The sequence below is a fragment of the Mus musculus genome, chromosome 19 (genome assembly GCF_000001635.26).
Source record: "Mus musculus strain C57BL/6J chromosome 19, GRCm38.p6 C57BL/6J".
Lineage (NCBI taxonomy): Eukaryota > Metazoa > Chordata > Mammalia > Rodentia > Muridae > Mus > Mus musculus.
Window position 1 is genome coordinate 36,613,593 of NC_000085.6, and position 24,733 is coordinate 36,638,325.

A 24,733-nucleotide genomic window follows, 5' to 3' on the forward strand; every position below is an offset into this window, starting at 1 on the left:
AGTCGTGGCATTAGAAAGGTTGATAACCACTCTTTTAGAGTGCCCTTTGTAATATGTTTACTGAAAAAGATGTACTGTTGAGCTGTATCTACGTTTTATGACTCTGGTAGTGGGAGGATGGAGAAAGGGAAAATAAAAATACATGGCATAGTACTGCCTATTTTTCAGATCTAATCTTAAATGAGAACTAACTCACTGAGCTAAAAGGTAGAAAGCTAGTGAGTGACCCAGACTATGTCTAGACTAGCAGACTACCCAGGCCGCAGTGCACAGAGCACAGCAGAGGTGGCAGGACAGCTCAGGACACATCAGTGCTTCCTGCTGATTGGAGAAGAATGAGTTTGCTTCATGCTGAGTTGTTTACTTGGTTTTCTAGCAAACTACTGATTACTGTTGTAAGATACAAACCTTTTGAAACAATACATATTGTAGCAGAAAAACATAAATGGAAAGCATTTTCTTCAACAAAAAAGTAATTTTATTTACTGAGACAGTGTCATAATTTCTATGATTTGATTCTGCAATAAAAACACTTCAAATTTCATTTAAGACTATCATTTTTTTAAATTTGGATTTTCAAGACAGGGTTTCTCTGTGCAGCCCTGGCTGTCCTGGAACTCACTTTGTAGACCAGGCTGGCCTCGAACTCAGAAATCCGCCTGCCTCTGCCTCCCGAGTGCTGGGATTAAAGGAGGGCACCGCCACTGCCCGGCAAGACTATCATTTTGAATTATGGTTTTTGTGATTATTGATAGCTGCTTCGTCCAGAAGAAGTAGAAATCCTGGTTTGTGGCAGTCCTGAACTGGATATGCATGCACTGCAGAGGAGCACACAGTACGACGGCTATGCGAAGACAGACCTGACCATACGGTAAGCTCTGACCTCCATCTGTAGCAGAACAGAAGAGAATGTGGCTTGCTTGTTCATAGGACTTAGAATTCTTTTTTTTCCAATTTTTTATTAGTTATTTTCTTCCTTTACATTTCAAATGCTATCCTGAAAGTCCCCTATACCCTCCCCCCACCCTGCTCTCCTACTCGCCCACTCCCACTTCTTGGCCCTGGTGTTCCCCTGTACTGAGGCATATAAAGTTTGCAAGACCAAGGGGCCTCTCTTCCCAATGATGGCCGACTAGGCCATCTTCTGCTACATATGCAGCTAGAGACACGAGCTCCAGGGGTACTGGTTAGTTCATATTGTTGTTACACCTATAAGGTTGCAGACTCCTTCAGCTCCTTGGGTGCTTTCTCTAGTTCCTACATTGGGGACCCTGTGTTCCATCTTATAGATAACTATGAGCATCCACTTCTGTATTTGCCAGGCACTGGCATAGCTTCATACAAGACAGCTATAACAGGGTCCCTTCAGCAAAATCTTTCTGGCATATGCAATAGTGTCTGCTTTTGGTGACTGATTATGGGATGGATCCCCAGGTGGGGCAGTCTCTGGATGGTCCATCCTTTCGTCTCAGCTCCAAACTTTGTCTCTGTAACTCGACTTAGAATTCTTTAATCACTTAAGTTAAATATACTGCAGCCCCACTCTGTCTTCATTTATTTCTAAAAATAAAAGAGTACTAAAATAGGAATGAATTTAGAATCCCACTGGGAAAAAGCTATATCAGTTTCTTTCTATCAAAGTATAGAGATTTTTTTCAAAGATGCTAAATTCATAAATACCATTTTACTGGCACTGTGTTTAAAAAAAAAGACTTTTACATTTTATAAAAAACAAAAAAAAATGAGTTCTATGTTATCCATTGTTAGACTAGTTAAATAATGTTTAAAATGTTATAAAATGTTATTTTATTCTACTATCAAACACATTTGTATTAGAGAAATTTTTGTCAGAGCTTAGTTTATTAGAGTCTCTAAGGATTGCATCATGTGTGAATTTCCTTCTATAGATACTTTTGGGATGTTGTGCTTGGATTTCCACTTGAACTTCAGAAAAAGCTGTTACACTTTACTACAGGAAGCGACAGAGTACCTGTTGGAGGGATGGCTGATTTGAATTTTAAAATTTCAAAGAATGAAACTTCTACTAACTGGTAAAGTCTGGGTTATAACTTATTTAATTTGGTTGGTTGGTTGGTTGGTTGGTTGGTTGGTTGGTTGGTTGGTTGGTTGGTCGGTCGGTCAGTTGGTCAATCAGTCTGATGGTTGGTTTGATTTTTTGAGATGGGGTTTCTCTGTGCAATCCTGGCTGTCCTGGAACTCGCTCTGTAGACCAGGCTGGCAGCTGGCTTCAAACTCAGAGATCTGCCTCCCTCTCTATCCCAAGTAGTGAGATTAAAGGCGTTGTACCACCACTGCCCGACTAACTTTATTTTTAATGTAGCTTATTGGTGATTTTGGAATCAAAAGAGTCTTTCAGTCTGAAGTCATTTTCAGGGTCAATGTGACCCTGTAACAGAGAAGGCTGTGGCTGAGAGTTCCCAGAGTGTTGACACATCTCAGTACTAAAGGTGACACCCTTCTGTCTCCTTTTAAATGCCCGTGTGTCAAGTATTTGATCTGTGGTGTTCTTTAGAGCCTAGCCTGTCTTGTAGTAGTGTGTTGTCTAGCCCTCAGTAAATGATTTTTATAATTAGGAAATATATGAGCTTGGGGCTTTTGAAAGGAGCAGAGGTAACTACTGTATTAATACTTCAAGTTCAAGTCTCGTGCTCCTCACATTTGAGGTGGTAAAGACCATGATGTTAAACAGTTTTCGAGTAGTGTTAGGGTAATTAATTCTTGTCTTCATTACTCCTATTCCACTATTCTGTGGCTTCAAAAAAGTACTTTGAGAAGGCACAGCTTTCATTATGATCACCCTTGCCCTACGGCTCACACACTGAACGTTTCTCACATCCTGTTCCAGGCCTTTCATTTCCAAAATTGAGTTGGTTCTGTGCTTTCCCAGTTGCTCCCACCCTGGTGCTGTAACTTTTCACCTCACGCCTCGCTGAGTTAAGGCCACTTTCCTGTCCAGGCTCCTATACAGCTCCTTCTCCATGTCGCTGACCTGGCCCTGACGCATTGGGCATTAGTAGCTTTCTTGTGTCTCATCAGTTCCGTTCCTAGAGTCCAGCATTTCATTTTACAGCCACATATGATTTTGGTTCATCCCTAAAACACTTTGCCTGCCTTCCTCCATTCTTTTGATTTGTTCATTTTTCATATTTGTGCTTGCTAACTCTCATGAAGATCTTTTTTAATGTTGACTTTTCCTGTGACACCAAAAAGCCATCCTTTTTTTCAATAAATTTCGTTCCACCTTATATTGCAGTTATTGCACTCTCTTCAGGACAGAGAGGGTAGGCCTTATGCATCTTATACTCCATGTAGGCACACATGGAGTAACTGTTTCCTGAATGACTATGTAAACTGATGTCAAAATTATACTTTAGGGATCAGAATATTGTTGTTCTTTGGTTAAGCACAAATACCTGAAGCCAGATCCCTAACATTCATATAAGAAGCCAGGTATAGCTGTATTAGCCTGTGACCCCTGAACTGGAGTAAGGATGCGGAAACACATGAGGATCACTGCTTGCCAGCCAAGTTCAAAGAAAAGGCAAGTTTTCAGTTCAGTCAGAGACCCTGTTGCAATGAAGTAAAGGCAGGGAGTGATAGGATAGACACCCAGTATCTTCCTCTGGTTTCCATGTGTACACATAAGTGTGTGTACCACCACACATATATGCACATGAGCATATACCACACAACAAATAAAAATTATATTTTAAAACATAAATGAATATTTTTATGTAATTAAGAAATTTCTACATGAGTCACAATTAAAAGAATGAGAAAATGTCAAGAGAAGGTTTGCATTTGCAGGGTTATTTGCTTAACAGAATTTTTTGGAATATTTATAGCAATAAAAATATGATTGAATTAAAAGGTAATATAAGTAATTTTAATACAAAAGTGACATATAAATGTCTCCAATTATTTTTACTTCAGAGATGATTTCAGGAGCTAATTTAGCTTACTTCTGAATCTGGAATGACTCTAGATTCCCAGCAGGGACCTCACATTGATTAAGTATAAGATTAAATATAACTGTCAAAGGCACATGACATTCCAGTACAGTGACAGTGTTCCTCAAAAGACAAGGACAGTATTCCATCTGAACTAAGAACTGTCGTCCCTTCTGTAAGGCACACTGTTGAAGATTGATAGGTTTTGTTGAATGTGAGTGGCAATGCTTTCTTACATCCTAGCAAATGCACCGGCTTTAGGGTCAGACCTGACTGGATGTGAAGTTTACTCCTTTCCAGCTTTGGATGCTTGATCTGTTTATTCCCATGTCTAATTTTCCTCATCCATACAGTGGAAATAATAACCACTTTTAGGTTGCCTTGGTGCTTAAATGAAGCAATGCATATCAGAGCATATGCTACAGTTCTTATCATAATCCAGAGACTCCATAAGTGGTAACTGACCTAGTATTTGTAAATCTTTTTGTATGGTCTTGCAGTATAAACTCTGATCGTACAGAATTCTTTTTCCCTGTTCTCTGGCTTATTCTCCACTCTTACACACTGGCTTTGCTGAAAGCTATTATGATGCTGGGGAATTCATAAAAACTGAAGAGAAGGCTCAGACAACAGTGTTATCTGGTAGAATGATCTGGAGGGAGCTGGTCAGAAGGATTCAAGGACTGGATGTTCAGTGTGCATAGAGGACAACAGCTTTGAAAACAGGCCCAAAATGACTTGGTACAACTTTCTGACAGTCGAGACTGAACTATAACAATATTCTATCTACTAGGTATTTTGCATAGATCACAGTCTTACACAGTTTAACATACCAGTGAGGAAATGGAGATTGGAAACATTGAGCAATTCGAAATCCTATAGAAGTGAGGGAAGCAGTATTTAAATTCAGATCTGTCTGACTCCAAACAAAATGCTTTTCAACTTAGAGTTTAATGAAGACAGGTGTGTTGGTTGTCTTGTCTGTAAACATGTTCCTGCTGTTATCTAGAATGGCACTTGATCCTAAGTTCTCAATAAAGAAGAGTCATCATAGAACAGGAAAGTAGATCTCAATGTATGCAGAGTTTTTTAAGTTTCTTAGTCATTTCATGTCTGTTTTTAAGACCTAGTAACCCTTAAAAAGTTATTTTTCCCCCTAGGTTACCTGTGGCACACACTTGTTTCAATCAACTCTGCCTTCCCCCATACAAGAGCAAAAAAGATCTGAAACAGAAACTGATTATTGGAATTTCAAATTCAGAAGGTTTTGGACTTGAATAACCTAGAAGACTTGAAATACAGTATCTATATGTAGCACTCAGCTCCCTCTTACTGTGCCTTTAACACTTTCATGCTTCTGTTTCAAAACACTTTCTCAAAGCTCACCACTTTTAAAACAATGAGGGTCTTTTTTTATTTACTCCGATACAAAATATGTATAGTGAAGGCATGATTTAAAAATATATAAATATATATATATATCAGAAATTTATTGAATGAGAGCCTATGGCAGAAACAGGTCTGAGTCCGGCAGTCTTTTTTATAGTGTTTTGTTGTTTTTCCATATGTAGTTTGTCACAGGTGTCCACTGGGAAAGACAAGTACAGTAAGAATGCATCTCTGACATGATGGAGCCCAGTGGCAGATGTGTGCTGGCAGCACACTGTAGCAAAGCAGAGAGCTACATTATCTTTACCATAAAGCATGTAGCCATATTTTCATACAGAGGTAACAACAGTATCACTGCCAATGCAGTGTACAGGGTCTTTTGATATATTGGTTTTGGGGTCCTATAAGATCTTTCCACCCGTTGCTGAAAAGCATGTAAATAACACTACACAGCAGCCGAAGAATCATGGGATTTTGATAGTGCCATTTATTGCTAAAGATTTATTTTTACAAAGTAAATTTAGGGTTTTAGATGTGTGTACAGCTTTTACAAATCAACAAAGATGATTGTACAAGAGTATTTTCAGACCAATTGGATTCAAGGTTATATTCTTTTAAGTATTGTTAGTCTGCATGCCCACTGACAGTAAATTGGTTACTTGAGTATTCTGTAATGTTTGTATAATGGTTATTTCTTCTTAAAAATCAATATAGTAGAGCAAACTAGACCAAACTAGTCATTGATTACTTAAAATAATTACAAGCACAAAAGAAGCCCTGCTATTTTATATATTTTGATGTACTGCTTATATCTACAATTTTTGATCACCAGTTATATGAAAACACTAATTTTTGGAAAATGTAGGATATTTGACAAAAGTGAAATACAATTAAAAACATTTATGTCAAAATGATGTAGCTTGATATAAAAAAGAAGTTTGACATTTTGGCTAAAATGTGTGTTTTTCACTGGATTCTAAATATAGTAAATCCAAAAGTATCCTTGTTTTCTATTTATAATAAAATAGCATGTAAAAACTGTATTTTTAAGCCCCAGGGATTTTTGTTTTGTTTTGTTTTGTTTTGTTTTAATTTATAGTGAAGCAGTTTTATTAGCATGTCACAAATATTTTCATCTCAAGAATTATTCTTTGATAGTTTTTCTTCAGAAAACTCTGAAGTGACATTTGCAATAAGAATGAAACCAGCATTTAGTACCAGCTTATGGCCCATGTGCAAATCATACTTGGCCCGAGGCTCCCCTGAGCTAGGCATTTCCTTGTCGCTGTGCTTTCTGCACCCAACCAGCAGAATTCAAGGGTGCAGTAACTCATCAGCGTCCTATAGTTCCGAAGCCCACCCACCCGTGTTAGAAAACCCAGCTTCCTTCCTGTAACGCTTGAGACTGCAAATGACTACTTTCCCATGTGAGTTTACCAGAAGGGTAGTTGTTCTTTAAATCGTGGGAAGCCTAAGACAGCTAAAGGTACAGTTGGTTTGGTGTGTATATTGTCTTTAATCCATATGCAAATAAAACTGCTTCTCTCTTGCACTGCGTAGAAATGTTTAATGTAGGTTCCTACTAACAAGCACAAAGAATTATGTATAGGAAACCAGATTTAAGTGTTTTCAGTAAAATGTAAACAAAGTTTTTATTTGTTAGGGATGACTCATGGAAATAGTATTGGTTTGGTCTGCATGTCTAACGATGTGTGTGTATTGGTAGCTATGTCACTTTTGCAAGTACACAGGCAAGCCAAATTTTAGGTGACAAAAGTCCATAAATAATGGGAATTTTTGTTGTCTTTTATTAAGTTGAAGTTGATAACCATTAATTGCTAAACCATATATTTATGCTCTGTTTTGGTTTACAATGTAATAATACCTCATTTTAAAAGTAAAAACTACTACTGTTACATTTTATTTTAATCAGCTAGAAAATTCATGTAGCTTTTTAAATATACAACCTATTAATGATTTCTTGAGTTTTTCTATCTGCCATAGTAAATTAAAGCATTGCACAGTATTTATTAGTATTTATAAAATGTCTTGTCCTTTTTTTAAAAACCTATTATTTATTTTTTCTGTATAAGTTTTTAGAAGTCCTTCTTTTGTATAAATCTGTATTGTGTTGAGTTTATTTGTGTACATTTTCAAATATTAAAATTATACAATCAGTCAGGCTTCAGTTCATTTTTTTAAACACTGGACAATTAATTAAAACAGTAAATTTAAAATCACACTGCTCTTTATAAGATATCGTGATTAGGAAGTTACTAAATCATACACTTTCAAGAGCTATGTAGTTGACACAGTATATATAGTCAGTTGCCTTAGCATATTCTTGGTATGAACCTGTGTATAGTATCTGAATGGTCACATAGATAAGATGCCTCGCTGAATGCATACACAGTAGCAGTGGAATACACCCCGAAGTGGATGTCTGAGGACATTTTGTTGACTGCAGGTAAGCAACTTCATACTGTGTTCTCCTGAGAACCATCCCTCTGGCCTTTTCTCTCCTGCCCACATTGCCTGAGCTTAAGATAGAGAAGAGATAATGAAGAATGTTATGATCAGTATGCAAATAAATCTACTTGTAACATTAAGGGGTTTGATTCCTTGTAAATAACCTTTAGGAGTTATTTATTATGGGTGAGGGAAGAGTGAGGCACAGAGAGACTGAACCTAGAATTCACGGCTTCTGGTAGGCTGGTTGGCTAGTGAGTCCCCGGAATCCCCCTTGACTCCCAATACTGGGATTACAGTTGGCCCTCCACTCTGATGTTTTTACTGTGAACCAAACGTAAGTCTTCATGTTTGCACAGCAAGCATTTTACCCACTGAGCCTTCTCCCCAGCCCTACTGGGGATTTTCTACCCTTGGGTTAAGTTACCTTGTTGCTACAGTTTGAACCTAGATCTGACAGTGACTGTGTGACCTTGGTCATCCATCCTCAGGGCTACAGTGCTCTGAATCAGAGGCAGACAGTTTAACTTCCCTATGCCTCAATTGCAAAAAAGAGAAATCATTTGTAAGATGGCAATATTCAATCTACCTGAGGTTTTTTTGGGAGGATTAAGTGGGTTAACGTGTGAGACACATAGTGCCCGGCATCTGGTGGCCAACTGGAAAGGGGATAAGATGGTGTGGCATGTACTGTCCTAACCCATGGCTTCTCAACCATCTCTCTCACATGCTGGGTTCACCCAGAGCTTAAAGAACACAAGCAACTATTGAAACATACAAAAGGAGACTCTTACTCTAGAAACAAAGCTTAAGAATATATATTGATATCATACTACACAAACGTTTTACAGGATCTTAAGCAAGTGCAACAAGGTATTTTAAAAATTTAAAACTAAGCAGTTAATGAAAATTTTAAAATACAGAAAAAAATCTATAGAGATTTAACAATTTTACCAAACACATCTCTACACTAAAACAACACATCTCTATACTTCTGTTTAGCTGCTCTTATGTTTTACCATGTACTTTTAAAATAAAAAAATTTAGGGCTGGAGACATGGCTCAGCGGTTAAGAGCACCGAGTGCTCTTCCAGAGGTCCTGAGTTCAAGTCCCAGCAACCACACGGTGGCTCACAACTATCTGTAATGGGACCCGATGCCCTCTTCTGATGTGTCTGAAGACAGCTACACTGTACTCCTATACAATAAATAAATAAAATCTTTAAAAAAATGTACAGGTGAAACTGCACCTCCCTTTAATACTTGTTTATTATTATAGTGTGTGTGTGTGTGTGTGTGTGTGTGTGTGTGTGTGTGTGTGCTCACATGCACATGTGTATATGGGTATGCATGCACACAGAACACATGTGGCGGTCAGAGAACAATGTTATAAGTAGATGCTCTCCTTCCACCTTTCTGGGTTTCAGGTGACAAGCTCAGGCCACAGTCTTGCCAGCTCATGAAGCCTTTTTATGCCCTAGTCTGTTCCTAATAGTCTTCATCTTTGTTCCCCTTTTGACCTATAGTTTCTGCGAATCATCCTACATCACCTTTATGTGTGTAATGTGTACATGTGTGTCTGTGCACTGTATGGTAGTCATAGTCAGCTGATACTCTGGGTCTTCCTACATTTTTTTTAACTCAATACTATCTTTTCTAGATATTCCCCTAATGATTCACTGAGATAGAACCCATCCACCTTGATGCACAGAATACTCTTTTTTTTTTTTTGGGGGGGGGGGTGTTCTAGACAGGGTTTTTCTGTCACTCTATAGACCAGGCTGGCCTTGAACTCAGAAATGGCTCTGCCTCCCAAGTGCTGGGATTAAAGGCTTGAGCCACCACACCCAGCACACAGAATACAGAGGTTGGAGGGCTATTTTCATGTCTTCCAGGAGCAAGTAAAGATTTATGTTTGGAAAGAAGCTCAGGGTGGGCATCTTGATCACTCTTAGGAACCCCCACTTCTGCTCTGCCCTGCATGCTGCTTTCTCTAAACTCCACTCCTAGGCTTCAACATCCGAATTTCCTACTGATTCCACACTCTCAACATCACCACCATCTCCTTCCCCCGTTTCCTCCCCCTGCCCCTCCTTTCCTTCTTCCTTTGTCTGTATAGTGGTACTATCTCCCCAGTAGCTTAATCTAAAGCATTCTATTTAATGGTTCCTTCTCCTTCATCCTATCCCTTTCATAACCTTACCAGGGCCCAGCAATTGGGCATCCATTGTGGATCTATTTACACTGTCACTGTCCCAGTCTAGGCCTTGACCCCTGTGCTGGTTCTAATCTGATCTCTGTGAAAGCCATCTCAAGTCTGTTTGTAGACCCTACCACTGCATTGCATTAAAGGCTTTCCATTGTTCAGTCTAACTTGTCCAACTTTGGCTCCTATGATATGCTACAGTCCTCCCAAACAATGCTAAATCCATAAAGCCATACTAAGAGCTCAAAAAGGCAAGATGGGGAGATGGCTCAGTGGTTAAGACAGTTTGCTGCCCCTTCAAAGGATCCAAGCTCCATTTCTAGCACCCATGTCAGGCAGTTCACAAGTTCCTGTCACTTGAACTCCCAAGGGATTAGACACCCTCTGGTCTTCAGGGACATATATCCCATGACATATGGGATATACACAAATTTTAAAAATTAAAGAATTACAAAAAAAAGAATATTTAAAAACTGCTCTGCCTCAACTTGTGTTACAATGAAAGTGTTAATAATAATAATAAAAGCCTATGTTTGATCATGCCAGAACCTTGAGAATAAAGCATTAAATGTGCCCTCTTCCTCCATCCCACTACATGACAAAATTTTGAGTATATGAATTCTAAGCATAATAAAGAAAAGTAAAACCATTGAAAGGCAAAGAAAACCTTGTCTGGGACCAATGGAATGTTCTTCTTCTGGTAGTTGTCCACTATTGGGCCAGGGTGTGAAGATAGGTTTTGAGTTCCATGTCTCACCAGAGCCAAATACCCACCCCCACCCCAGATCCTAGTTACATAACTACAAGAACACATCTCAGTGTCTCTAGCCTCCGTGGCTTCTGTACCCACCAGCAGCCAGCCACCCAGACGACACTGCCTTCTCTATCTCCACTTATCTACCACTCCTCACCTACCTATATACAACGATATACCATGTGTCTGCCATCCATCACTGTGCATTACTGAAAGGCATGGATAATTCCATAGTCAAGGGTATTGACTATGTTACAGCCCAAACCTGGTCTATTATTAAAAGGAGGAGGGACGATTTTAGTCTCCTCTTTGTTAGAATGAGAACTTAATTTCCTCCTTTATGATCGCTGCCCATATCAGGGCTGGTGCTTTTTATTGATAACAACATAGTAGCATTGGACTACATTTTAAGGGAGTTTAGATCTCTGCACAAGAAAGCTGTCCCAGGACTTGTTCTTCTGCCTAACCATCTGATCCAAGGCTCTCTAATTAAGCCTAAGTCTAGCCATAGTCAGCACTTGAGTGTCCACTCATACCTGCCAATGGTCACTCATATTTAGAGATACATATTTCTCTAACTCCTCCATTTGTACCTAAAGAGATAGATGAGAAGGGAGGAGTAGTCAGGACAGATCAGCTGAACTAGCAAACACATGGCTGAAACTCAGTGGCTGTGTACAATGCATGCTCATTTCTAACTCAGAAAGAATTCTGGAAGGATGCTCAGGTTAGCGGGCTGTCCTTGGTCTCCAGCTACCTCCATCCTATGGGCCTACCATGCTGTGGAGCATCATTGAAGTCCATATCTAGGAAACGAAAGGAGAAGGCATAATCTACCTACCCAGGATAGTTCTGAGGCCAAGCCCCAAAGAGCAAGTACCACTTCCATGTATACTGCACTGGAGCCAACTCAGTCCCTTGGGATTGTAGGCTGAATGCTCAGGAAGGAGACACTCCAGTTGGTCTGGGGAGACACAAAGGTATTAGACATCAAGGTCTGTGAAAAGACGGCGATAAAAGAATAAGGCAGCCCCTGCAAGGCTGACATGGTTAGGAGCTGAGACTCCACAGCTGAAGACCATGACAAGGCTGCCTGATACCACACACCTATGAGAGCCCTTTTAAAAATAACTTTATATCGATTCTTTGTGAACTTCACATCATGCACCCCAGTCCCACTCATCTCCCCATTCTTTATATCCACCCTCTGCCCTTGCAGACTCCCCCATCCCTGAAAGAAAACAACAATAACAAAAAAACAGACAACAAAGCAAACAAACCAAAACAACAGCAACAGCAACAAAATCTCCCCCTAGGAAGTGCTCTGTCACAGTGTGTCACACATTATACCTTTGCCCAAACAGCCTTACTTGCAAATGCCCATTACAATGAGTCTGATCTGGTTCAAGGCCTCTGGCTTCTGCTACACTATCAATACTGGATCCTCACCAGGACTCACAGGACTATCGTTGCCCTGTGTCATGGAGATCCTGCAGGACTGGTCCCTTCGTGCACTCCTACAAATTATAGATGGGGTAGATGTTGAGGTGGGCCAACTCAAAGCCCTGGATCTGTACCTGGATGGAAGCTAAGTTGGTCAGCTCACCAGCTCTCCTGTGCCATTGACACCAGAGCCAGCTCTCCGGCACTGCCCCAGCTCTCCAGCACTGCCCCAACAAGGGGCAGGGCCAGCTCTCCCTTTCTCATGCCATCTGGGGCTGGCTTTTCCTCACCCATGCCACAGTTCTGATGTGCTGCCCAGACAAAGTGCAGGGCCTGTTCTCCCAAGAGTTGCAGCCAGCAAAGGGTGGGGCCAGCTCTAAGCAAGACTTCCTTGAAGGGAGCCTTGGATGCACCTGTGCACATCTCCCATGCATAGCATACATGGATGTGAAGGAGTCAAAATGTTGTCTAGCTGTACATGTAACTTGAAGAAGTAGAGTTTGATGACAACTAGATATCAGAATCTCAGCCATGTCCCCAAAACTGATTTTTACAAAGATCCTGTACTTGGAATTCCAATGATCTTATAACAGTTCTAAACCTATGAGTGAAAACCTTTTTGGGGTCACATATCAAATATCTTAGTTATCAGATATTTATATTATGATGTAAGACAGTAGCAAAATTACAGTTATAAAACAGCAACAAAATAATCTTATTGTTGGTGGTCACCACAACATGAGGAACTGTAGCAATTGCAACAAGGGTGAGAACCACTGATCTAGAAGTTACTTGGGTCCCCATGTAGACACCTGCGTTTACTGCCTCTCCTCCGTGAGGATGCTCAGTACAGATCAGTACAGATGGGGATCAGCAACTTAAACCTAGCAGTAACATCTGTGACCTGCCCATTCATTCAATGAGGCCTGCCTAATCAATGCTGTTTCCATCTTCAGTTTTGTTGTTGGTTTTTTTTTGTTGTTGTTGTTTTTTTGGTTTTTTTTTTTTTTTTTTTTTGAGTGTATGAACAGCTCCAGCCAAAGCCCAGCTTCTTAGTGCTCATCTGGGAGTTAAATCTGAGAAGGGGAAGAGACCTCCAAGGTTCTCAGAGACTATGATCTTTCTTGAGTCAAGAAAAAAATCTGGAAACTTTAATGCCCTACTTTGTACCAAGTGACCTACCTTTCTGCTTTGACTTTCACCTCTGAAACGCTGGCCTGGCGGTCAAAGGATCACTTGGGAAGTTCTTTGCGTGGCAAACCTTAGGATACAGCTGCCAGTGTTCCCAACTCCACCCCCTGTTGGTCCTCCTACAAAAACATTGGGAAATCCTAAAAACACACAAGTCCTGACCACCCAGAAGACCAGGGTGAGGGTGTTCCCCCTGCCTGCTGATGACCCTCAGCAAGGAACATGGCACATCGCAGCCTGTATTGGTCCAGGACATACATGTTGAAGAGAATGACCCCATCCTGGCTTCTGCCACCACCACCTGCAGTGGGGCCCAGAGTCAAGTCCTGGTTAGGGAGATTCTCCACCGAATGTAATGATGACCCTGTGGAAGGTTCCAGACCATTCCCCCTTACAAGCTGGCTAAGAACTAGGAATAATGGCCATCCCAGTCATGCTCAGGTCCTAGCCTACTCTATGACTTAGGCAGGTGACTTCCAGGGCCTCGTGAGGGACAAGAGCATCATCTTTACCTACCTCCCTGGCAAATGCTAAAAGCCTGGAGTCTATGAGCTCTGAGGTCCTTGAACACATTCTGGAGGTCAGGAAGATGTGCCTGTCATTTTTCCTCTTGATTCAAAGGACCTAAGAAGAGTCCCACAGGGTGGCAGGTCACCCAGAAGGCAATACCAAGAGTGTTGTTTACCAAGAGTGTTGGTTTAGTTCCCGGCCATCAAGAACTGAAAAGGTGTCATGGCTCCAGGCAGACCATTTGAATTTAGATCTGGGTTTGGGGAAGGGCAATCAAAGGACATCTCCACATCCAAGATGATGATCACCATTTTATTTCCCCAGATGATGGGGAAAGATGAGAGCTGTACCCAAGCTGTGCTATTACACAGTGTGGGCTGAGCCCAGAGTGTTTCTTTCTCTGGTCTAACTATCCCTAGGCCTAAGCCTGGAAATTTCTAGCATCCATACAATTTAACCTTCCAACCTAACTGATTCAATCCAACATCTGTTGGCTTCTGTCTGAATTGCTCTGCTTGGCCTCAAACTAACCCTGGCAATCTGCTCTAATCTTCTGCCTCCTTCTTATTCTCTGGTTTCAACTGCCTTTGCACTGGCTCATTCTGTTTTCACCTACAACCTGTCTCTGTAAACCTGTCCTAGTAAAACTGCTTGCTTCCCCTGTCTCTGTCTCTCTCTGTCTCTGTCTGTCTGTCTGTCTGTCTCTCTCTCTCTGTCTCTCTGTCTCTGTCTCTCTCTGTCTCTCTCTGTCTCTGTCTCTCTCTGTCTCTCTCTGTCTCTCTCTCTCTCTCTGTCTCTCTCTCTCTCTCTCTCTCTCTCTCTCTCTCTCTCTCTCTCTCTCTTTCTCTCCTCCCCTGCTGCTCTCCAAAGTAGCCTCTCTTTCCTGTACTGTTCTCATGAGAGCTGGGTATATCCTATCTCTGACTTGTTCTGTCAAATCTTTCTCTGATTCATCACTTTGACCCTCAATTAAACATCACTTTCAAACATGGCAGCTTCCTTCTACAAACTAACTTTACTTCCATTGTTTGGGATTAAAGTTGTGTACTAAGGGCATGTCAGTATTCCAAACAGATCATACTGTAATCTAGAGCATGTCTGCATTCTCCAGGATCATATATACTTTTGGATATAAGCTATCATATAAGTCTTTGGATATGATTCCTTGCCAGAGCAGCCGTGCTGCTTGATTAAAATTCCTCTACACGAGACAAATGAATGAAGGCATATCAGTTCCCTATTGCTACTCTAATAAATTATGACAGGGCTTAAAACAACACCTATTTCCTGGCATAGAGCTCTGGAGATCATAAATGCAAAATTTGTCTTATGGAGCTAAAATCAGAGTCTTGAAAGGGACTAATGGAAGCTGTACAGAGACTCTAATTCCTCTCCTTGTTTAGGTCATAAAAGTTGCCTACATTGCTTGGTTCGTGACCCCATCCTTCACCTTCAAAAGCAGCCACGTAGCATGAACTCTTCTGCTTCCGCTCTTGTTTATAAGAACCTCTCGGCTACCACTGGCAACACCCAGATAATCCAGGATGGTTACTCAATCAAAATCCTAAACTCAATTACATTCAGAAAGTTACACTTTCCATGTAAGCAGTGTTCACAGAATCTACAGAATAATACCTGGTCATATTCAGGATTTATTGCTGTGCCTATCCCCAAAAGTATTGTCATTCCCACAGTCCCACTGAAGATACAGTGGACATTGTAATAAGGAGTGCCCATAGTACCATCCCGAATCTTTCCAATTATCCACAGCCTTCCTAGAGTATTATTTATTATTCATGCGGTGGCCTTTTAATTAAATGGTATCTGAAAGTTCTTGAAAACTAATTTCTGAGGTTCCTCTATTCCCAGATATAGCAGAAATGATACTGGGAAGGGAAGATGTCTCTCTGTGCGGATGGCGCTTGTTGTTTGAGACTGGGAGACTCATCTAAACTTGGTTTTTGCTGAAGGATTTGGATTCTCCTCCATCACTGCTTCCTCGCACCATCTCTGCAGAGCACCTGCCACAGCAGTCTAGAGAAATGTAGGTCAATTATTCAGTAACCAGTGTTTGTTTACTTTAGGAAACCCTCAGTACATTTAACCAAAGAAAATAGGACAGTTCCTATTTCTCAGGGTTGAATTCAGAGCTTTCAAAAGAGAAAGGCAAATCAACCCCTCCCCGACTGGAGATTCCTCAGGCCCAGAGCTGGGTCACTGAACTGTAAACAACAGGATTGCCATTAAAGCCAAGGTGGGACTCCTAAAGCCGTGTTCTTCTACCGGGCTGCACATGGCCAAGGGAGGAGCGTGGTTGTCATTCCTAAGATCCTGACCTGAGCTCCCGAGAGAGCATCGGAGCCCAGATGAGCAGTAACAGCCACACCCATGCCCCATTTTACTTTGGCCTGGGACATTGATGACCACTGGGGCTCTCCTATTATGAAGCCCTGTACCATCTGTGTTAGCAGTCTCCTGGGAAATTTGTTAGACAGCCTCCAGTGCAGCCTCGTGTAATCAGACTCTTCTTTCAACAGAAGGTGATATGACTTATGAACCCCAGGAAAGACTATCGGTGCAGACAAGTGTGAACGTCTTCCAAAATCACCAGGAGTAGTCTCACCCACCATGCAGGGACACACATGCAGAGAAGGCTGAGGTCCATACAGCTCAGGACAGGAAGATTCGGGCACTGCCCCAATACTCACCGAGAGCAGAGGCACGCCCAGAAAGGTGGCTCAGCCAGTGCTGGGACTGTAGATACTAACGGCCTCTTCTGCTTAGACCCCTCTGGAGTTACTACGGTCTTCATACTCTTACCCAACTAGGACAGACATCCAGCAGAGAAGGGTGGGTAGCCCAGCTCTAGTGAGGAGTCCAGCATGCTGCTGTGTGACACCCCGAGGGCCCATGTGTCAAGCCCAGACTTAGCAGCAAAGCCTGAGCCCAGAAGTCATTAAGCTGTCACTAATGAGTTCCTGTGAGCATTGAGGACTTCATGCGGAAGTTCACAAAGGATAAAGGTGATCTCATAGCCACAAAGGTCCAAGGCTCTCTGGATGGCTTCTTAGGGGGATGACTGCATTTGCAGCATCAGATTTTCAATGTCACCAGCCACGAGGCATCAGGCCATCATCTCCCGTGTCAGTCACTTCTCAGTGCTGTGACAAAATGCCTGAACAGTCCTACTTCAGGGAGGAAGCGGTTATTTGGGCTGGTGGTTTTGGAGTCTCAGTCCACGGCCATCTGGCTCCATTGATTTTTAAGCCCGTGCTAAGGCAGAAACTTCACATCAGAAATGCACAGTAGAGGAAAGCTGCTCTCCCTTGTGGCCTCCAGGAAGCAAAGGGACAGGGAGGTACCCGGAACAAAGTATGTCAGGGCACACCCCCAAGCTCGTACCATCTCTCAGTGGTGCGCCAAGTTATGAATCCATCAAGAAACTAATCCATGATGAAGTCAGAGCCCTCAGGATCCAGTCACTTCCTTTGAATCCCTACTTTGAATCAAGCTGTGTTAGCAATCGAGCCTCCAACACATGAGTTGGGGCCAGGGATTCAAACTCAAGTCATCATACTTTGTGTATATCGCTGTCTTCCTCGCACCTGCTTGAGGACCTCTTCATGGAGCTTGGCGGGAGCTAAACTAGTTCAAGATTCTAGGTAAGAAGACCTGAGGGTACGTATGTGAGGGAGAAGAAGGACCCAGAGAAACTGGCACAGCTAGTTCACTTGGGGCATCCCAGTGGGCTGGACAGAGAGCGCAAGCCAATGGAGCTGCTCCCAAAGGGCGTCGAGGTGAACCGCTGAGAGTCTGGCACTTCGGTTCCCTTTTGAAGTCTGGGGTTTTAATGTCTGCAGTCTGAATGAATCCATGGGAAATATGCAAGGGATCTAATGCCCAGTTTCTGAAACTGTGGGCCACCACTCCATATGGGACCATGTCACTGATTGGCGGGGGGTGGGGGTGGGGGGTGGATTTTACATTATTAAAAGTTTTCTGAGGGCATAATGACCAAAACTTCAAAATCAAAGGTGTGCTGAGTCTGAGGTGTATGTCCCGTGACTCCACGGCAGGCTTGCCTCTGAGCACACACTCTGCAACCGCACATGCGTCAAATCACAGAGTACCAACAGACCACAGGGTGCCAACAGATGCCGGGAGCACCTGTTGCAAGATTATAGCATGTCAGAAGCTGCTGCGTTTTTAGTGCACGTGGGAAGTTTTCTGCTCCTGCAGAAACAGAATGGTGTAATTACAGAAAACAAAGATTTTTTTTTTTATGTTTTCTGCCATCATTCCTTGATGTGTATCAAGTTAGCATCTCTTTGGATCACATTGTGGCACAACTTTTTATTGGACCAGCAAGATGGCTCACTGGGTGAAGGCATTTGCCACCAAGCCTGGTGACCTTCAGTGGACCCCCAGAACCCACTTGGTGGAAGGAGAGAACTGACCCCCACACTTGTTTCATAGTTTATGAACCCCCCACAAACACACACGCGTTCACACACACACCAAATTGTTTTAGTAATGTTTTCTTTTTGGGGGTTTTGGGGTTTTTTTGTTTTTTGTTTTTTTTGGGGGTTTTTTGTTTGTTTGTTTTTTGTTCTTTTTGTTTTTCGAGACAGGATTTCCCTGTATAGCTCTGGCTGTCCTGGAACTCACTTTGGAGACCGGGCTGGCCTCGAACTCAGAAATCCACCTGCCTCTGCCTCCTGAGTGCTGGGATTAAAGGCGTGCGCCACCACGCCCAGCTCATTAAATAAATTTTATCTTAAGATACAATGGTCAACACTTTCTGAAATGGTGCTAAACATCCTTCTCCCAGGTTTATGGCTACATTGCATAAATTAGACTTCTCAGCATTGACAATTACAAATAAAATATATTGACTGAAAACTATTGAAGCTGCTGTTGTACATCCTACAGCACCAAGTACAGACAGGACTTCATTTTTATATAAAATAAATAATGACATTCATCCCATTAATATGCACATGATTTATTATCAGTAAATGTTTAATTTTCATACCTATTCTATGTCCCCATATGCTTGGGAATGTATAAACCTTTCTTAGGCCAAAAAGAGTTATGAGTGGAAAAATTAAGAAGCCCTGTTCTGATGGATGTCTAAAACTTCAGATGAAGTGCCCAACTTTATATTTTTTTTTCTTTAACAAAACAAGGACTTTCAGCTTTTTGCTTGTAGAAAACATTTATAAAACTTTTAAAATAAAAATTAAGAGCTTCTCTTTGGTGTAACCAAGTTGTCAGCAGCAATGTGTGTGCAACTTGGGCTCATTCTTAAGTAAAATACACTGGGTGTAACAACAGCAGGGGACCGACCACTGTGTAACAACAAGCAGATAGTGTATACAGGGTGGACACACTGGAAAGGGGTCTGGTTCCCATCCTGTGGAAGGACGGAACAGAAAGGCAGGCCACTTGTCCCATTTTTCAGTGGTACACACAGCACAGAAAACTCAGTGAACTCAGAATGCTACCTTTGGAGTGGGGGTGAGAGGCTCAGAGTCACCTGCCCTCTGACTTGCAGGTTTGCCTTGGGTCCCTATATAGGCTCATGGAGCCTCCAAATCTCTATGAAATAGAAAAGAAAATCACTGCTCAAATTGGCCTGGTCAATGTGCAGCTTTCCAGGAATCCAGGCATGGGAAGGGGAGGAGACTGGCCTGCCCATCACACAGCTGGCCAGGCCGACAACGGCTCCATGCTGGTTCTCCAGGTACATTGGCCTTTACCAAACTGCTCTTCCTCTTGTCAAGATTTCCTGGAGTCAACTCTCAGCAAAGCCTGCAGTTGTCACCCAGAGAGTTTGTACAAGGGCTGGGCATCCTGGCACCCCAGACAGGGTGACCTGGCAATGCCTCAGGTGATCAGGATGGAAACTGCCCTGCCCTTCCCTGTGGTTCTCCTTCTGTTTCTGCTTCTTCGTCTGCTCACTGGCTTGATGCCTCTGTTCAAGTCTCCATATGGCCAGATGGGTGGTAGTGGTGTGAGGCCATGATCTTTATGACATTTATAAAAGAGCAACCTAACAGGTGTGTGTGTGTGTGTGTGTGTGTGTGTGTGTGTGTGTGTGTGTGTGTGTTTGCTGTGTGCATGTGGTATATGCTATCTGTGGGTGTGTGGTATGGTGAGGTGTGGTGAGTGTGGTATATAGTGTGTTTGTGGTCTGTGTGTATAATGTGTATATATATGTGGTATATGATATATGTGCTGTGTGTGTGTACTACGTGTGTGTGGTTTGTGGTATGTGGGGTATGTATGTATAGTGTGTGTGTGGTATGTGTGTGTGAGGTGTGTGTGGTGGTGTGTATGTGTGTTTGGTATGTGTGTGCTGTAGTGTGTGTGTGTGTGTGTGTGTGTGTTTATGTAGGATCATCTATAAAGCAGCTAAAATCATGACTATTGGTTAGCAGCAAGCAGTCAGAGCCTCTAACTTTGTTCCTTCCCTCCCCTATTCCTTCCTAAGTCCTTACTCAGATAGTTAATTTCCAAAGCATTAGAATATGTACCACCCTCTCCAACTAAGATGTTTCTTCCAGTTCACACCCCCAGCCAACAAACTCCCAGGATCATTCTCAGATAATCTCAGCTCCCCCAGTTTAGCTAGGAGTCCCATGCAGCTCTGGGTGACCTCTCTGTTCCTTTGGCCTAGTGATGCAGAAAACAGAGATGAGATATGACCAGAGTCCTAGCCTTTCAGAGCTGGGGACCATGTACTAGTTCACCTAAAGCTCATGGCCAAGTGTGTGAGCATCATGTAGAGAGTTGGGAGTGGTCATTTTTATGATCAAAGGCTCAAAGGGATCAGAGAACAGAGAAGAATAAAGGCTCTTGGATTGGTTCAACCAAGTTTAAACCTTCTTCATGCTGGATGACAGAATTATGTGAACACCTGCAGACATCAACCCACCTATAAAGTAACAATGATGACGGCCAGTTAAGGGCAGTGGGACACCTGAGGACTGTGCGTTTAGTGATGACCTTCTTGTGGATGCTCAGTCAACACTATCATCATTCCAATGGGGATAGCAACAGTATAAACTCTGAGACCAGTGACTATAGTAAGAGCTCAGACATTGTCAGAACCCTGTCACCTCTCCTGTCACCTCTCCTTGCCCATGCCACCAGAATGTTAACAGGAACCAACCAACAAGGCTATTGGGAGGACTGACCAGAATAAGCTTACAGCATGATTAACACTGGGCACGATGGGGGAACAATCCCAGCTCAGTAGCTCGAGTAGCCTGGGCTTTTCTGGTCCAGACTTAGATGGGAGACCTATGTTAGGGCACAGCATAAGAGCTTTTACAGGAACTGCAGACAGAACAACTGAAGAGGTCTTTCGTCATGAGGTGCCTCTGCCCAGTTTTGCCAAGACTTTGTGGCTATTCACTTGCATAACCAGTTTCAACACTCAGCTTTGAGTAATCAATGGCCTCATCAATAGTCCACACACTTCAGTTCAGTCGCGCTGCCAGTTGGACGACAGCCTCTCGCCTTTGAGCTGTCATGATGACAGTGTAAGTAATCTCTGCCAGATTTGCACAGCATCTTGATCCTCCAGGCTTCCCTGTGAGGCTGGATTTCAGAGATTGTCCCGGTGTGGTAAACACCAACAGATTTTGGGTGTCTACCTGGGGCCTTCTGACCTGGTGTTGTTTAGGGTCAGTGATGGAGAAGGGGCTGTCTTGATGTGCAGTGTGCATGGGAAGGGTTTTGCAGCAGCTGGAGGGTAAGGGCTGTGCGAGAGAATAGCAGACTTCCTCTCATCCCATTCAGGGATTTGCTCAGTGAGCAGTAGAAGATGTGAACCACAGCGGGGGCCTGACAGATCAAGGGGACGGGATGATGTCTTAGTTACTGTTCTATTGCTGTGAAGACACACCATGACCGTGACAACTCTTATAAAGGACAGCATTTAATTGGGGGCTTGTTCACAGTTTTAGAGAGCGACTCCATAGCCATCATGGTGGGAAGCAGACAGGCATGGTGCTAGAGCAGTAGCTGGGAGCTTTACATCCTGATCGGCAGGCAGAGAGCAGAAACTGGGACTGGCCCTCAAAGCACATTGCTAGTGACATGCCTCCTCCTCCAACAAGGCCACATGCCTGATCTTTCCCAGTTTTACTAACTGGGGACCAAGCTTCAAACATACATGCCTATGGGGGCTATTGTCATTCAAACCACCACAGATGGACAGAGTTGGGAGTGGAACTCTGGTCTGTAAGCGCCATTAGATTCTCCCACTTCCACCAACTTCTCAGAATGTTTTATTTGCTATATATTATTTTAGCTTAAAATGTATGTGTATTAGTGTTTTACCACGTGTGTGCCTGGTGCCCATGAGGAAGGAGAGGGCACAGACCCCCCTGGAACTAGACTTATATGTTTGAGAGCTGCCACGTGGGTGTTAGAAGTTGACTCCAAGTCCTCTAAAGCAGCAGCCAGTGCTGTTAACTGCTGTGATATCTCTCCACTCCCCCTGTCTGGTCTATTTTTAATAAGGTTTAAGACACCAACATCCTGGTCTAGAGGCAGAACATGACTCTAGAGTGTCCCTGTGCAGGGCAGTCCCTTGAGACACTTGGACTAGACATCACTGCTGTCATTTCTAAAATCTTAAACGGAGATTTTCCATGTTCATATAAATGGCATCACCAGGATCCATATTTGTGCTTTTTAGGGCTTCACCTCATATCTGAGAGATTAATCCATCCTTTACATGTACTATAGTATGTACATCTTGCCTTCCTCATTGATTTCACTATGAATCTCATACGATATATTTATCCATTTGACTGTGAATCGATATTCAGGTAATTCCCAGTCTGGGCTATTTTTTTAAAAATGCTATGAACACTCTTGTTTGTGTCCTTGGCAGTCATAAAGTATGCATATTTTGACCACTAGGAGCTCAGACCAAATTCACCCCATCTGCATATAGAACTCTACCCAAGCTCTGTTTTCAGGCAAGGAAACCCAAAGTTGTGAAGGCAAGTGACTTTCCCAGGCCTTACAGGTTGGTAAGGCAAAGCTGGACAGGCACCTTGGTCCTTCAATGCCAGATTTTTGCACTCTCTCTAGTTCCATTCCTGCCTAAAGACAGAGCCTGTTTCCTAGCCTGAGCCTCAAAGCTCTGCTTTACTTGTGCCCTGACTAGCCTCCTCCCAATCCCCCTGGATTCTGTGACAATCTTTTGGTACAAGAATTAAGTCAACATGGTTGATATAAGACCATGAGTGTTTGTGAATGCTGTGTCCTCTAAGGGTGATTGATAGAATAAAGTGCCCCACAGCTCCTGAGGCAGCAGGGCTGGAGAAGGTGAAGCAGAGGGAATTTACAGCTTTCTCCTCCAACTTCCTTTCAGCAAGGCACCTGTCTTTGTGAAAACAGGTCCAGCTATGTGAGAGGGGCATTCCATTTGGTGTAGTCCCTGAGGTGAGGAGGGTGGGGAAGAACAGACTGAAGTGAACTGTGTGGTGGTTCCGTCCCTTGTAGAGCTCTCGGGAAGAATGAGAGAGAGAGAGAGAGAACAGGGTGAGGCAGGAAGAGCTTAATGATGCTAATAGCAGTTGCTCTCTGTCTGGTGCCATTTATGGGCTGACATTATTGTGAAGTTCACGTTCAAATCACCACCTCACAGGTGAAGAAACCAAGGCCTGATAAGTGCTGATTTATTAACATTCACAGCAGGGGTGGGGGACAAGATGGCTCCACAGGAGAGGATTTGCCAACAAGCCTGACCAACCTGAGTTCAATACTCAAAACCCACAGACTCTGACAGATTGTCCTGACTTCCACACATACACCAAAATAAATAAATGTAACTTTTAAGAGATCACAGCAGGGCTGGAAATATAGTCATGAACAGATGCCCAAACTCAACGAAAGGGAGAATTCTTTTCTTGTCGGTTTCTTCTCCACCTCCACCCCCAGAACCTCAAGACCTGATTTCTTTTTCCTTCTCTATTTGAAAATTTTACCCTTTTATTGTTAAGCATGGGTTTCACCATAGCGTGTTCATCCATGTATATAATGTATTTTGATCAAATTCATGCTCTATTACCCTCTCTTGTCCCCTCTGACTCCCTCTGATCGCCTTCCTAACTACTCCACTTCTACAGACTTTCGTGTCTTGCTTTGGTTTGGTTCTGGTGTCCTGGTAAACTTAATCAAGGTTTGTTACAGAAACATGGGGGAGAGACTATCTGCTGGAGCATGGGGCGACTTTCCCAGACCACTGAAGAAAATGGCCGCACCCTCCCGGATACCAGCAATTATTAAATACCTACAGCTCCTCAGGAGGAGTGGGGCCTACAAGCCCTTCCCCCATTCAAGTCAGAATGCCGATAGGTTTAATCATTGACCCACTGAATTGATTGGTTGAGACAGGATCTCGATATGCAGTCATGGATGACCTGAAATTCATTATCGAGACCAGGGTAGCCTCAAACTCAGAGATCTGCCTGCACATGCCTCTGAGGTGCTAAGGGCAAGGGCATGGGACGCCACACCCACACAGACAGAGTCAATCCTGCGTAGTTAGTCATGGTGTGTTGAAAGGTCAAGAGTGCAACCACGTGTCTGACTTTCACTGCATTCTGTCTCCTTTGGACTTTATATTCTTTCTGTGCCTTCTTCTTTGCTGTTCCCTGAGCCTCAGAGGGGTGACATAGATGCCTCTGCTAGGGCTGAGCACTGACCAGCCTCTTATTCTCAGGACTTAGGTGAGTTGTGAGTCTGTATTAACATTTGCTAATTGTATTAGTC

The 24,733-nt window shown here is 42.8% G+C and overlaps 1 protein-coding gene and 1 long non-coding RNA gene across 10 annotated transcripts in view; one reads left to right on the plus strand and one right to left on the minus strand.

Moving 5' to 3' along the window:
* Hectd2 (HECT domain E3 ubiquitin protein ligase 2) overlaps positions 1 to 7,543 on the plus strand; it is a 67,010-nt gene extending 59,467 nt beyond the window's left edge. For 3 of the 9 annotated variants that reach the window (XR_003952783.1, XR_003952784.1, XR_001782583.2), the window contains 3 exons: positions 756 to 871; positions 1,908 to 2,051; positions 5,132 to 7,537. Coding sequence is in view for 6 of the 9 variants with exons in the window: in XM_006526991.4 (XP_006527054.1) it covers positions 756 to 871; positions 1,908 to 2,051; positions 5,132 to 5,252 (381 nt within the window). In the remaining 3 variants the exon portion in view is untranslated. Of the gene's footprint in view, positions 1 to 755; positions 872 to 1,907; positions 2,052 to 5,131 lie in introns of all 9 variants that reach the window. The other 6 variants (XM_030250895.1, XM_030250894.1, XM_017318159.2 and 3 more) reach the window with 3 other exon arrangements.
* Hectd2os (Hectd2, opposite strand) overlaps positions 5,826 to 24,733 on the minus strand; it is a 70,062-nt gene continuing 51,154 nt past the window's right edge. The window contains exons 4-5 of the long non-coding RNA NR_033510.1: positions 11,631 to 11,753; positions 5,826 to 7,900 (exon numbers count right to left, since the gene is read on the minus strand). This is a non-coding gene — a long non-coding RNA (Hectd2, opposite strand). The remainder of the gene's footprint in view (positions 7,901 to 11,630; positions 11,754 to 24,733) is intronic.